General features: G+C 48.9%; 1 protein-coding gene across 2 annotated transcripts in view; it reads left to right on the forward strand.

Annotated features, from left to right (window-relative positions):
- The window catches only part of FAM167A (family with sequence similarity 167 member A), a 31727-nt gene extending 18083 nt beyond the window's left edge, over positions 1 to 13644 (forward strand). Inside the window, exons 3-4 of one of the 2 annotated variants that reach the window (XM_070794400.1) lie at positions 9613 to 9756; positions 10645 to 13644. In XM_070794400.1, the coding sequence (XP_070650501.1) occupies positions 9613 to 9756; positions 10645 to 10908 (408 nt within the window). In that variant the 3' untranslated portion in view covers positions 10909 to 13644. The remainder of the gene's footprint in view (positions 1 to 9612; positions 9757 to 10644) is intronic. The other variant, XM_019965804.2, reaches the window with a different exon arrangement.
- The last annotated feature ends 1728 nt before the right edge of the window (positions 13645 to 15372 follow it).

Here is a 15372-nt window from a genome sequence, read left to right on the forward strand (position 1 = left end):
GAGTTGGTGGTGGGGTAGGGGTCAGCTAGAAAGGGCATAGCCCTGAAGCTGTGGGACTCAGCCCTCTAGCTAAGCCTGGAATTCAGAATGTCACAAACCTCTGACCCCAGAGTTCACAGCCCAAGAGAAAAAGAGATGCTCCCTTCTGCCTTCAATCCTAAAACATTCCCCTTGCCAGCTTGAAGGATAAAGGAAAGGGAGAAATCGTCTCCTTGGCCTGTGCAGAGCCAAAACTAAAACCAAAATAAATAAATAAAAACCCCAGCTTCCTAAGTGCTTGTCTTTGTGGCAAGAACCCCTGAGCATCAACAGATATTTTTCTCTTAGCCTCACGCAGGTGTTTGATCCCCACAGACAAAGCCTCCCGCCAAAAAGGTGTTTATGGTTGTTAGAAAAAGGAAAAGAAACCTGCCAAGTTTTAATAACTGTAAGGCCTGCTGTGCCAGGAGTCCTGTAGCTGCGGACCCAGCTGGCCCCTCGTGGCCACAGCTCGGGTCCAGCTTCTCCAGGTTAACCTTCTCTTGGCTGTGCTGCCTGCTTGACAAGCATGTGACTAGGGTGTCCACACACTGCCCTCTGAGGCCAGTGTTATCCATTGCCACTGAATGATAATGGCCGAATGACAATTCAGGCTCACTGAGCATCTTCTGATGGGGATGGAGGTGAGAGGCATGAAGGTGATACCCACATTAACCCTGCCCACCTAGGAAGCATCTCATGGTCCCCAAAGCACTTTTACATGCAGTATCTAAGTGAGAAGAATTGGAGGTATTTGCTCTTCCCATTTTATGAGAAGACTGAGGCTCAGAACGATGATGAGCCTGAGGGTCAGAGAGTTTAAGTAACTTCTCCAAGGTCTTACACAAGGGTGTGACTAAGCCAAGACCCGCATCTCCAGGCTTTGGACACAGATCTCTTTCTGTGTACTGGGTACCGGTGTTCACATCAGATGTTCAAGTCTGGGGCCAGGAGTTGTCGAAAAGCCTGCATTTAAAATTCTTCTGATCTCAGAATGGGACCCCTGTTATTAGCAATGTCTTGTAACAACCCTAAAGCAGGGATGGAGGGAGCCATGCCCGGAGTGTGGTGAGAATAATTAGTTGCTCAGAGCCATCCAGGCTGGGTGCTGGCTGAGATAAGATTAGATGCACAAGGGTTTCTAGCTCTAGTGTACCTTTACTCAAGGCTCCTCCAGGCAGCTGGGCTTTCTGCCTGTTGTTCCTGCAGGAGGAAGACTGTCCTGTTAATCTGGCCAGACACTGCCCTTTAGTTGTTACTAAAGAATTGATCAATAACCTCAGATATGCAGATGACACCACCCTTATGGCAGAAAGTGAAGAGGAACTAAAGAGCCTCTTGATGAAAGTGAAAGTGGAGAGTGAAAAAGTTGGCTTAAAACTCAACATTCAGAAAACTAAGATCATGGCATCTGGTCCCATCACTTCATGGGAAATAGATGGGGAAACAGTGGAAACAGTATCAGACTTTATTTTTTTGGGCTCCAAAATCACTGCAGATGGTGATTGCAGCCATGAAATTAACTTTCCTTGGAAGGAAAGTTATGAACAACCTAAATAGCATATTAAAAAGCAGAGACATTACTTTGCCAACAAAGGTTCGTCTAGTCAAGGCTATGATTTTTCCAGTGGTCATGTATGGATGTGAGAGTTGGACTGTGAAGAAAGCTGAGTGCCGAAGAATTGATGCTTTTGACCTGTGGTGTTGGAGAAGACTCTTGAGAGTCCCTTGGACTGCAAGGAGATCCAACCAGTCCATCCTAAAGGAGACCAGTCCTGGGTGTTCATTGGAAGGACTGATGCTGAGGCTGAAACTCCAGTACTTTTGGCCATGCGAAGAGTTGACTCATTGGTAAAGGCCCTGATGCTGGGAGAGATTGGGGGCAGGAAGAGAAGGGGACGACAGAGGATGAGATGGCTGGATGGCATCACTGACTCGATGCACATCAGTTTAAGTGAACTCTGGGAGTTGGTGATGGACAGGGAGGCCTGGCGTGCTGCGATTCATGGGGTCACAGAGTCGGACATGACTGATGACTGAACTGAACTGAAAGAATTGATAAAGGTCTTTCCCTGGTGGTTCAGCAGTAAAGAATCCGCCTGCAATGCAGGAGACAAGGGTTCGATCCCTGGGTTGGGAAGATCCCCTGGAGGAGGGCATGACTACCTACTCCATATTCTTGCCTGGAGAATTCCATGGACAGAGGACACTGGTGGCTACAGTCCAGGGGATCACAAAGTGTGGGACATGACTGAGTGATTGAGCATGGGGAGGTAGCCAGTGCCGTGTGTAGGTGCTGTGGCAGGAGGAGTCCAATGTGGGAGTCTCTCTCACCCTTCACAGTTGGGGGACAAGGGCTCAAGGGCTGAGCTGGGCCTGAGGATGTTGGCATGGGAAGGGTTGGTTCTGAAAGAGGGGACACAGACCCAGCATGACTGCTTCAAAGGGCCAGGGGCTGAGAATGGGGGCCCGAGCAAGGAGAGAGCAAGGGAGCTAAGAGGGCTGGTTGTACCTTTGAAGGGTTTGCAGAAGGGGAGAAACCTGATCGCTGGCCTCTTGACCGAAGGGCTGAGCGCAGAGAGCGGGAGGGAGGCAGAGAGGTGGCTGGTGCAGGTGAGAGGTGAGTGTGGGCGTGCTCACCTGCCCCTGGCAGCAGTGCCCCTCTCTCCCCGCTCACTTTCAGGCACAGAATTCCTTTCTTGGGCGTACGGTTTCCAGGGCTCCCTCCTGCGCAGGATGCACTCTTATGAGGTAGGGGAAGGGGACGAGCATCCCCTTTCCACAGAGGGGGTCACATCACCTGCCAGAGCCCCTCATCTCCTTACGGGCTGGACACGAACTGTCTGTGTCCATTCCGGCCACTGCAGGTGGAATTGATAGGCCACAGATATTCAGATATCACAGTTCCAGAGGCTAGAAGTCTGGGATCAGAGTCCCAGCATGATCAGGAGAGGGTCCTTTTCTGATTTAAAGACTTCTCCAACTAGGTGATTGATAAGCTACAGATATTCAATTATCATAGTCCCAGAGGCTAGAAGTCTGGGATTAGGGTCCCAGCATGATCAGTAGAGGGTCCTTTTCTGAGTTAAAGACTTCTCCAACTAGGTGGTTGATAAGCCACAGATACTCAATTATCACAGTTCCAGAGGCTAGAAGTCTGGGATCAGGGTCCCAGCATGATCAGGAGAGGGTCCTTTTCTGAGTTAAAGACTTCTTGCTATGTCCTCACGCTATGGAAGGGGCAAGGGGACTCTCTAGGGTCTCTTTGATAAGAACAGTAAATCTTTGTTCTTTGATAAGAACATCCCCATGATGGGCCTTACCTGATGGCTCAGTGGCAAAGAATCCACCTGCCAATGAAAGACGTGAGTTTGATCCTTGGGTCGGGAAGATCCCCTGGAGAAGGAAATGGCAACCCACTCCAGTTTTCTTGCCTGGAAGATCTCATGGACAGAGGAGCTTGGTAGGCTACAGTCCATGGGGTCATGAAGAGTAAGACACGACTGAGTGACTAAACAACAAAAGCCTTCATGAGGGGCCCTTACCCCTCGTGACCTCATCACCTCCCAAAGGCCCACCTCCTAATACCAGCACATAGGGCATTAGGGTTTCAACATATGAATCTGGGGGAAGGGTGGACACAAAGATTCAGATCAAAGCAGACTAGAACCCAGAGGCTCTGGGTACAGACCGGAGGCCTGCAGAATGCATCACCACATTCTTCTCAAAGGTCAGCCTCACCTGTATAGGTGGTAATTTGGCCTGGGACCTTCCAAGTTTGAAAATCAAAGACCTTATCATAGAGTATGTAGAGTATGACTCACCACTGGTGATGGAGAGTCCCTGGTGGGGCCTGCAGCAGCTCCTGCTCTCTGTCCCAGCCCCGGGGCTCTGCTCCGACTTCCCCTCCCAGCAGACAAATGGCTCCAGGGGAATCAGGAGAGCACCTCGGAGGAACCCCTCCAGACAGAGGATGGGAGCCATGGTACCTGCCCCCACCCACACCCCCGGCCAGCGACATCAGGAGACCCGGCATCCAGCCTGTACCTGTCCCAGCCCCAAGGCGGGGGCTGCAGAGTAAGTGGAGGCTGAGAAACACGTTCCACCCTCTCCCCGAGTTGATAGCATCTCCTGGAAATCAATTCACAAACACAGTTTGGTTTCTAGGGGTGTCTGAAAAGTTTTTAAAAATTTTTCCCAGCATCTGAGATTGCCGACCAGCAGCACACTTCAGTGACAAGCTTTGCTTTCTTTCCTCACAGCATGATTCTGGCTCTTTCTGAGAGGCCAAGATCAAATAATGAGTCATGTTTTATCCAGGCTTCTAAGTGTGTGTCTGAACAATACTGATTAAAACAGTACCGGACCTTTAGTTAAATCATGAGACAGGTTACAAACACTGTTTCCAAGTTTCCAGCATTAAGTCCCATAGAGAAGGGAGCATGTTTCTGAGAGAATGGCTTGGACTTTATACCCAGTCTCTCTTCAGCATCAATCAAAGATTAACTGTAGCTGTTAGGCTGGGCTTCCCAGGTGGCTCAGTGGTATAGAATCCGCCTGCCACTGCAGAAGATGCAGGAGACTTGGGTACGATCCCTGGGTCGGGAAGATCCCCTGGAGGAGGAAATAGCAACCCACTCCAGTATTCTTTCCTGAAGAATCCCATGGACAGAGGAGACTGGTGAGCAATAGTCCATGGGGTAACAAAGAGTCTGACATGACTGAGCTGAGCTGAGGCTAGAATAGCTTAGACACCAGCCTTAGAAACAGGGATTGAACAAAATGTCCTTGATCACCTTGGGATTTTTTTTTTTTTTTTTCCTGTCTACCTGAATAATGCCCCTTCCAAGAACTGTAGGAAGCAAGTAGATCAGAAGTAATATGCCACATAAGCTGAGCAATGCCGGTCAAATAAAGGCAAGAATTCCACCATCTAGGTCCTTCTAGGTACGGAATACGGAGATTGGGCAAGGCCTTCCAGTTTTGAGCCTTTATTAAAAAGACAGAGACGTTGGCCCTAAAACCTGGTCCCAGTGACTCCACCATCCATGTGGGTTTAATGCTCGCCCTGGCAAAGGCTCAGCTGTGGGACATGTGATTGGTAGTCCCCCCTCCCAGGGTGGCCTGTGGCCTCTGCGGGATAAAGATACTTACAGGATTCTCAGAGGCGCGGCCTGTAACTCCAGCAATCCTATAATTAGGGCATAGTGAAAGGGTGTGTTCCCACGGGGTGAGAAAGCACACGCACTGAAGTTGGGGGCGGGGGGGGGAGCTGGGTGGCCGCTGACCCAGGCCCTGTCGCAATGGTTGTGCTGCTCTGAGTGCGTGGCTGCAGGCAACACACGTGTGATTCTCTGAGTCAGATAAGAATGGCTCTTAGGAGAGCCTGTTTCTTTCTCTCTTTCTTTCTTTTGAGGGCAGGAAAAACTTATTGTACCAGTCATGGAGCTTGGTCTCAGGCGACAGAAGCTACCACTGACTATCTTAAGTCAAACTGATTGAAAGGGGATTTTAAAAATTAATTTCTATTGGAGTAGAGTTGCTTTACAATGTTGTGTTAGTTTTGGGTATACAGCAAAGTGAACCAGCTATATATTTACATATATCCACTCTTTTGAAAATTCTTTTCCTGTATAGGTCATTACAGAGTGTTGAGTAGAGTTCCCTGTGAAATACCGTAGGTCCTTATTATCTGTTTTATACATACTATCAATAGTGTATAGATGTCGATCCCAATCTCCCAGTTCATCCTGGCCTCCCTTCCTCCTTGGTATACGTATGTCTTGTGGAATTTAGAAAAATGGTATAGATGATCTTATTTGGAGAGGTTGGTTATTTCTTAAGGTGAAAGGTGAAACTCCAAGGGAGGGAAGATGTAACTAAAGGTGGTAATTAAACTGCTTTGCAAGAGGAAGGGCTTCTCCGTGGCTCAAGTGTAAAGAATCCACTTGCCAATGTAGGACACTCAAGTTTGACTCCTGATCCCCTGAAGAAGGAAATGGCAACCCACTCCAGTATTCTTGCCTGGACAATCCAAGGGACAGAGGAGCCTGGCGAGCTACAGTCCATGGGGGTCACAAAAGAGTCAGATACAACTTAGCAATTTAACAACAACATCTGCAAGAGGAGGATGGAGATTTCTCCAGTTTTCTTTGATGAGATGAGGGGGTGTGATGAGTGGTAAGGCTCCAGCGTGGGGGGGATAGAAAGGGAGAATCAAGGAGGGTGGCGGCCAAGGAAACTCAGAAAACAAGAAGAATCTGCGTGTGTAAGTGGTTTGCTGTGAGGTCTCTTTGTACGAGTCTCATGGGTCATTAGTGATTTCCTGGAGAGTTAAAAGAGGAACTGGCTACTCCTGCCTCTGGACTGGCAGGAATAAAAACAAGAACTGCAGTAAAATGGTGCGGAGAACAGTATGGCGGTTCCTCAAAAACTTAAACCTAGGATGACTACATGATCCAGCAATTCCACTTCTTAGTTTACACCCAAAAGAAGCAAAAGCAGGGACTCAGAGCCTGCTGCACCTGTGTTCATAGCAGCGTCATTCACAAGAGCCAAGAACTGGAAGCAGCCCAGACACCCATTCATCCATGGATGAGCGGATAAGGCACGTGTGAGCTATACACTCGGTGGAATATACATCAGCTTTAGAAAGGAAATCTGACTCATGCTACAGCATGGATGAATCTTGAATGAATGAAATATGACGGTCACAAAACAGTAAATAACGTACTGATTCCACTTACTCGAGGTAACCAGAGAGTCAGATTCACAGAATGGTAGTTGCCAGGGGCTAAGGGAGGGGAAATGGGGAGTTATTAATTAATGGAGATGGAGCTCCAAGTTTGCAAGATGGAGAGAATTCTGAAATAGTTGGTGGTGATGGTCGCACAGCAATGTAAAAGTTTTTAATGCCACTGAACTGCACACTTCACAATGGTTTAGACGGTAAGGTTTTATGCTCTGTGTATTTTAACACAATTGAAAAAATCCTAGAGAGAGGGAAACAGCCTCTTAGCTCTGCACATTTTACTCAGGTTTCTTCAGGGGCTCATAAAACTTGTTTCTATATGGATTTGGTTTGATTGCAGTGAAGTTACCTCTTCACTGAGGACTCAGTTTAGGGTTTTAGGTGTGGAGTCCCCTTGGAAAACTCCTGTGTGGTCGGCAGAGGAGGTGGGAATGGGGCCAGCACCGCTGCTTTCCTTGAAGCCCTGGAACAAACACTATTTCTTTGAGCATCAGGTGAGATAGTGGATTTCTATTCAGGAGTCGCAACAAAATATGTCTTGCAGGCAAGTCCTAGGATGGGCTGTTCACATGACGATGTGCCCTCAGGACCAAGGCAGTGGAGGAAACAGAATTCCCAGCCCCTTCCAGTGTTGGGGCTCCAACAAAGGTAGTGACCAGGTCACCATCCCCATCGGAAGCAGTTTCCTTCCTTCTAGGCAGAGGTGGACACCTCCAAGCTCAGTGGGTGGCAGGTGGCTCCACCAAGGTGACCTTGTCCAAGGAAATTGGACAGGTGCCTTCCTATCACCCCTCTTTCAGCTGATTTTTCAACCCTAAATTGTTCTCAAACTCTTGACCAGATCTATTTGCCATAGGAAAATAGCCCCTTTCTCCCATCAGGCATCCCTGCCCACCACATCTCACAGAGACTTGCAAACACCTGGTCGAAACTGAAATTCTCCAACTTTAGAGGATATTTTCAGATTGAGGATCCAATGAGGCCAGTTTCTGGGTTCACATCTGAGCCATAGGCTTCCTAGCTTTCAAAGAGATCGATCTTCAAATTACAGGAAACCCAAAAAAGAAGTGGTTCAAGCCAAACTCCCAGAAAGTGAAAAAGTGAAAGTGAAGTCGCTCAGTCGTGTCCAACTCTTTGCGACCCCATGGACTTTGTCCATAGGATTTTCCAGGCAATAGTACTGGAGTGGATTACCATTTCCTTCTCCAGGGGATCTTCCCTACCCAGGGGAAGACCATGTTAAATAAAGCAGTGACGTGAGCTGGCACTATCTTTCAGAAAAATTGGACCCCCATCTCCTTCAGAAGGGCTTAGGCAGCTCCTAGCCCAGCTTCCAAATAAGTGAATGAATAACCAGTCACCCTCTGGCGAGCCTGCCATCATTAATTTGGCTCTACTAGAGTAGTCTGATTGGCAATGCGTCTGGGTTGTGATGCCCAAGGATTGAGAAGTAAACGGATGAACTGGATGCTATGAACTTGCTGTTAAATACTTTGGTGGTGATGGTCATTAAATACTTTGCTGATCCCCAAGCAAGACTTCCTATCTTGATTTTCCTCATCTATAAAATCTGGATAAAAGAGATCTGTAGAAGTACATCAAACAATGAAAGAGAGAAAATAGAGCAATGAAATGCTTATTGGTGGAGTCACTAATTTTTCGGCAATGCACTTGATTCTAAGCCTGAAGAGGGAAAAGTGAGAATGTTAGCGTTTATTTGCATAACCAGCAGGAAAGTCCCTCTGGAATCTCACAGTTAGTCTTTCTAAATCAGTTTGGCTCCAAGCACTGCCTGAACAACACAGCTGAGTGTGAAGAAACAGAAGTACATAAACATTAACCACTTGCGAGCAGAGCAGAGCAAACAGTGAGAAGGAATCAGATCTCGTGCCAAGTAAGAGCAGCTGGTGACCTCAGTGACCAAGTGTCATTAATGGAAAACACTCCACTAGAAGCCTGAAGAGACCCCGGGAGCGAAGCTGCAACACTGAATACCTCATTAAAACTCCTCTGGATTCAACCAAACTGCCACACCGATACCTTGGGGCTGGCTGTATGGTTCCAACAAAGTTAACCTATAAGTGAATTTTGGAAACTGTAAATGTGTGGCCAGGTGAGGAGTTATCCCATTTCTTCCTCAGTAGAAAAAAAAAAAAAAAACCCACTAAATATATCATGAACCTTCTCCTAGGTCATGGGCACAAAACGGGTCCCATGCCCCACACTCCAGCTCTACCTGAAGAGGTGAACTTAGAGGTCAGAGGTTTGGGCTCTGGAGTCTGACTTCTGAGTGCCTCATCCCAGCTCGGTCAGTTGTGAGCTTTGTGACTTGTCATGAGGACTGACTTTGCTGAGCCTCTGCCTCTTCATCTAGAAATTGTGAGTGCATGCATGCATGTTAAGTCACTTCAGGCATGTCCAACTCTTTGCAACCCTGTGGACTATAGCCCGCTAGGCTGTTCTGTCCATGGGATTCTCCAACAAGAATACTGGAGTGGGTCGCCACGCCCTCCTCCAGGGGATCTTCTCCACGCAGGGATCAAACCTGAGTCTTTTATTTCTCCTACACTGGCAGGCAGGTTCTCTACCACTAGCACCATCTGAGAAGCCCAGAAATTGTGAGTAGGTTGGTGGTATTACTTCCAGAGTTGTAGTGAAGATTAAGTGTTGCGTATCAACATACCCAGTTCGTGTCTGCCCCCCACCACCCCGCCCCCGTTCCCAATTCATATGTTGAAGCCCTAGGCCCCAGTGCGACAGTGTTGGAAGGCAGGGCCTTTGGAGATGATTAGATGTTGTGATCATGGGAATAGAGCTTTTTGGTGGGATTATTGTCCTTACAGAGGAACAGAGACCAGAGCACTCTCTCTGCATCATGTGAGGACACAGTGAGAAGGTGGAAGAACCTGTCAGCCAGGAAGTGTCCTCACTGGGAACTGACTCAGCACACCAAGTCCTTGAACTTGGACTTCCCAGCCTGCAGAACCGTGAGAAATAAACGTCTGTTGTTTAAGCCCCTCAGTTTATGGTATTTTGTGTGGCGGCCTGGGCTGACTAATACCTACTCAGAAAGCTTAGAACAGTGCCTGGCTCACAGGAAAACATCCAATAAATATTAGCATGTATTTATGCTTGGCTCTTTTGAAATAAGAAGTATTGCAAACACTCTTAAATGTTTAAAGAATAAGGTGACAGCATACCCACCACCCAGCATATAATATGAAACAGCATCAATAGAGTTGAAGCCCCAAATACCTCCCCCAATCGCAGTCTCTCTGTCCTGCCTAGAGGTAACCATGCTCCTGAACTTGGTATTTATCATTCCCACGCATTTCTTTATACCCTTACTCCATTTGTAAACAATGAGACTGAGCTGGAAATGCTTCCAAGCCAGGACTGACACACACGCCTTCCAGAAGGATTTGGACACAGTGTCTAGCTTAGCGCAAAGGGCTGTGCGGCAAGCGTGTCCTGATTTGTCACCTCACTCTATGATTTTTCACCTCCCTGACCTGAGAACAGGCTACTCTCTCTGTGCTATGCTTAGTCGCTTAGTCGTGTCCGACTCTTTGCGACCCCATGGGCTGTAGCCTGCCAGGCTCCTCTGTCCATGGGGATTCTCCAGGCAAGAATACTGGAGTGGGTTGCCATTTCCTCCGCCAGGGGATCTTCCCAACGCAGGGATCGAACCAAGGTCTCCCGCATTGCGGGCAGATTGTTTACCGTCTGAGCCACCAGGGAAGGGTCCCCAAATGATGATGCAAGCCGTTCGTTAGGTCTGTTAACCGGGGTCTGTGCCGGTAAGGGACTGTGCAGCACTCCAGCTCCCCCTCCAGCTTGGCGCTGATGCCTCCCCTCCCGGCTCTTCTTGGCAGATGGAGATGCGGCTTCAGGACCAGCAGCTGGCGCGGCAGCTCATGCGCCTGCGCAGTGACATCCACAAGCTGAAGATCGAACAGACCTGCGACCTCCACCGGCGGATGCTCAACGACGCCACCTACGAGCTCGAGGAGCGGGACGAGCTGTCCGACCTCTTCTGCGACGCTCCCCTCGCCTCCTCTTTCAGTCTTTCTGCACCACTCAAGCTCATCGGGGTCACCAAGATGAACATCAACTCCCGCAGGTTTTCTCTGTGCTGAGAAGCCCTAGACGGGGCGGTGGAGCCAGAACGAGGGTTTGGGAGGTGGACCGGGGATGTAGGAAGGGAGCTGAGGCCCAGCTACCCCAGTGGGTCTCTCCGGAGGCAGGGTGTCCCTGGGACAAGAGCTCTCGGAGCCCAGCTGTGGAGCCCAGTGTCCCCATGCCTGACCCTGGTTTAATACCCAGAGTCCTGCAGAAGGGCTGCTCCATCTGATGTTCAGTGAGACCTCGGTACCCCACGCACACGCCTCATCCCCCCACTCAGTAACCCAGATTCCTGTTTCCCGGAATCACTGGTGCTATGACCTGGGAATCCAAAGTGGGTGGGGGGCAAAGCTGTGATTCTTGCAGAAGGCTTCCCCAAGGACACCGAACCCCAGAAGGGAGGTGATTAGATACGTCAGTGGCACCCATGACACTGTCACTGTGCTCTGAGGCTCGCTTCACCCTAAGTGGCTGACTCAGCAACCTCAACAGGGACCCACCAGCAAAGGAAAATCAAGAGGAATAACAGGTGGCACTTAGGGAAGCAGGCCCCACCTGCCACCAGTGCCCTGGGCAAGGTCTTGGACCTTGGCCCCACAGGTGCCAGGTAAATTGTTTCCAGTATGTGGGGTCCTGCCCGTGTAGCCACATACACCCGTCCCAACCTCCAAAGAACCCCTTTGCTGTCACCCCACAACCTGGGATTGGGAGGGCCTAGGGGTTGGCTTCCCTGGGGGGCCAGCAGAGGCCTCCTGGTGGATTCTGACGTTGTTACCTCTGTCACCTTCGTGCCCTCCGCAGAAGCTCTCCCTGAGCCTCCTCTGAGATTCTGTGCCTGGTTTAAACACCTAACTTTAACTGAATCAGACTGTGACTAACCTATGGCCAGCTTGTTTATAACTATTTGATTTTTGCCCAAATGGTGAACCAGTGGGTAAGTCAAGTTTGACAGAGGTTTAGGGTTTGGTTTTAAAAGGTTCTCCCTAAGGACAGGTGGGAGAGTCAGCAAGGTGAGGACTGAGCCCTCCACAGTTTAGGAAGTTAACCTAGTGCAATGCCCTGTGCCTGGGGTTTTGGGTGTTTGACCCAAAGTCTTTGATCCTTCTAGCCAAGCCCTCTGGTTCATAGAGGAATAAAAGAGGCTAGTGGAGGGGAGGCCCCCCACCCCCGAGGCTCCTCAGCTCTTTAGCGGCTGTAGAATATGGATGTGTTAATTAAAATCATTATTGATAATGCCTACACGGATCATGTATCAATGAACTTGAATTCCAAAGATGGTACTAAGGCTTTGCCAAACCATGAACTGCCAAGCTCTCTACTCTCTGGCTCACTCAACCCTGTCACCTCCCAAGTTGAAATTCCGCTTGCAGTCAGCGTTCCGTCATCGACATGAGGTGCCCTATTGCTCTGCCTTTCCTGCTTCGTCCTCCTGTAGAGTTTCATCAAGGCCCATGCATACTTGCACGCACACACACACCATGACCCATGCTGGGGAAAGGTTGGTTTCCTCTTGTGGGCTGGGAGTAGGAGTTTGTAAATGATTGGTCCCTGGTTAGACAGAGGATAATTTGGTGTTTCCTTGTGATTTCTAAGAGCCAGAGGGTTTATGCTTCCTTCAAAGATGCTACAACCACATAGCCAAGATCTGTTTCAAGCTGACTCTGAGCAGTGGCAGAAGTCTGAGGCCCTGAGGTCCATGGAGAAGGCCTCGGTGGAAGGGCAGGCAGGCCCACTCCTGTCCTCAACCCAGAGACGCCTTCCCTCGGGGTTCTGTACAGATGCTGCCAAGCCCTGCAGAGGCACACCAGCCAGCCTTCCTCCAGAAGAGCCCTTGAGGTCGTGGGGTATCAGGCTGGCCTGCACACACTCACACCCACTCTACAGAGACGTGACCATATACACACCCAACCCACACGGGCAAGCCCATTCCGTATTCTGGAATAAAAGTGCCCAACTGGTTATTTTTCTTTCTAGAAACCAGTCATTACAGTAACTGCAAAAGCTGGAATCAACCAAAGCTGAGTGATCTAGCTGAATGGCATCAAGTCAGTGGATGAGTCAACTGGGCAGTTCAGTTGCTCAGTTAACCGAATGATTCCTTTCTCTGAGATCAAGGCACACACCTTTTGGAATAGGTTAGTTGTCTGAGCTATTGTGTTTAGTTCATCCCCATATTGTGCTTAGTTCATCCGCAAAGAATCTTACTTTGGGATAAGGGAGGAGGGGATCAGGAAGAGAAGCCCAGGGAAAAGACAGGTGTGTTTTCTTACTCATTGTGCAGCATCTGTTAGCAGCCCTATTTCCAAGGTGAATGCAAACAACTAACCAGGTCAGTTCGGCTCTGTGAAGTCCCTGTCTCGTGTGGTCAAGAGATGTCTGAGTCAGTCCCAGCCTAACCTTCATCACCTCAGAGCAGCCTTCCAGCTCTACCATGTGTATACAGTCCTGTTGCAGTTTTACTCATTATCTGCCCATCTTTCTGACACCCACAAGAACCCCTGGGTGTAAAACTCAAAGTCTGCATTGACACTGCCAAGCAGGGCAATGTCTGACACCTCGTGGACTCAGCAGTGATCCCAGAGGCCTGGGGAGCCCGGACAGGCTTGAGATGACCTGACCCTGCCCCAGACCTCCTCCCTGTAGCAATACCAAGTGCTATTATGTAATCGATGGACAATTTATAATTTTATTTTTTATGATTGTTTCTATATTGCTGGTAGCAAAAGTGAAATTAAAATATTTCAAAAGGACATCTTTATAAAGAGGAGAAATGTGCTTCCTTTTACCTTATTCCTGTTACAGCACACACAGGGCCAAGCACTGAATTGAAAGAAAGAAGGAGGGAGATCAAGAGGGAGTGGGGAAGAGGGTGGGGAGGGAAGAGGAGCTACAGGATTCTCTGTCCTTCCTGGTGCCTTCCCTCACGGGGGGCTATTTGGTGGTGATGCCATCAAGAGCTTCCCAGCTCAGGATGCAAAATTAGGATACCCAGCCATTATTCCTGACTGTGACCAAAGCCAGAGCCAAAGCAAACCCACTGTCTCCCACCCTGTGTGCTAAGTCGCTTCAGTCCTGTCTGACTCTTTGCGACCCCATGGACTGTAGCCCTCTAGGCTCCTTTGAGATTCTCCAGGTAAGAATACTGGAGAGGAGGGCCATTTCCTCCTCCAGGGGATCTTCCCGACCCAGGGCTTGAACCCAAGTCTCTTGCATCTCTGGCATTGGCAGGCAGGTTCTTTACCACTAGCGCCACCTGGGAAGCCCCTCTCCTGCATTAAACACTTCAAACGTGACTGGATTCAGAATACTTGGGTCAAACTCAGAGCACAGCTGGATAGCAGACCCACAGGGCGTATATTTCAAATCACAATTCCATCATCCAAGTACATTGCCTCGTAATGTACTGTCCCCTGTGGAGAATTTGTGTCAAACTCATTCAACATCTCAAGCAGCGGTCCTCAAAACAAAGCCCGCATAAAGCACCACCTGGGGCAGCCGATGCAAATGCGTATTCCCAGGAAATTCCTGGGCTCTGCTCAAGGGTCCTGGTGTGCAGCTCTGGCTTAGGGCCTAGGAATCTGTTCTAACAAACACCCCCATGAGACCAGCATAGGTGGTCCACCGACATTTAGAGAAACCTTCAAAGGAACAAAGCGGGCAGGGAAGGCATGCTTGCTTTACTTTGGGACCTACTGCACGACACCCTTTAGATACTTCGGAGGTAAAACCAGCAGGACCCACTGGTAGCTGGAGACTAAGGATGGCTCTCTGGTCAGCAGCTGGATGGGGGTCGCTGTTTACTGAGATGAGAAAATTTGAGGGGAGCACAAGGCAAGAGACGGGCAACATTAGTTAGTTGTTAGTTCCATCTCAGTTCTGTTATATTTAAATGTCTGTCAAACATCCAAGCAGGAAGTGAGTAGGTTCTAGGCTGCAAGAACTTGACTTCAGGAAAAGACCAATGTTGGATGCATAAATTGGGGAACCTGGATTTGGGTGTTTGGGTGATATTAAAAAGCAGCATACCCAGATAAACTCATTTAGGAAGAAAGTATTGACTGAAGTACAACACCCTAGGGACTCCAGCATCTAGGGTTCTGATAAAGAAGGAACAGTCCAAGGAGACTTAGAAAGACCAGCTGGTAAAGTACAGGGGAAAACAGATGAAGGAGGCATGGGAGCCTTAAAGAGGAAAATGTGTCAAGGAGAGCGTTGTCAATATCGACTGCTGTGGAGAAATTAAAGAAAAGGTACACAGAGAGATAAACAGTGCTTTCAAGCAAGACAGAGCCCATTTGTCCTTTATTACAGCAACAATAGCCCTTTCAGATCAGGGGTAGCACAGAAGTCCAGTTGTGTGGGTTGAGGACAAAATGGAAAGTGAAGAAATGGATTCTTTCAAGTTGGTTTGCTGTAAAGGGAGCTGAGAAATAGGAGCTGGACAAAGTCATGAAGTCAGGGAAACAATTTTTGGTTTC

The sequence above is a fragment of the Bos indicus genome, chromosome 8 (assembly GCF_029378745.1).
Source record: "Bos indicus isolate NIAB-ARS_2022 breed Sahiwal x Tharparkar chromosome 8, NIAB-ARS_B.indTharparkar_mat_pri_1.0, whole genome shotgun sequence".
In the NCBI taxonomy this organism is placed as follows: domain Eukaryota; kingdom Metazoa; phylum Chordata; class Mammalia; order Artiodactyla; family Bovidae; genus Bos; species Bos indicus.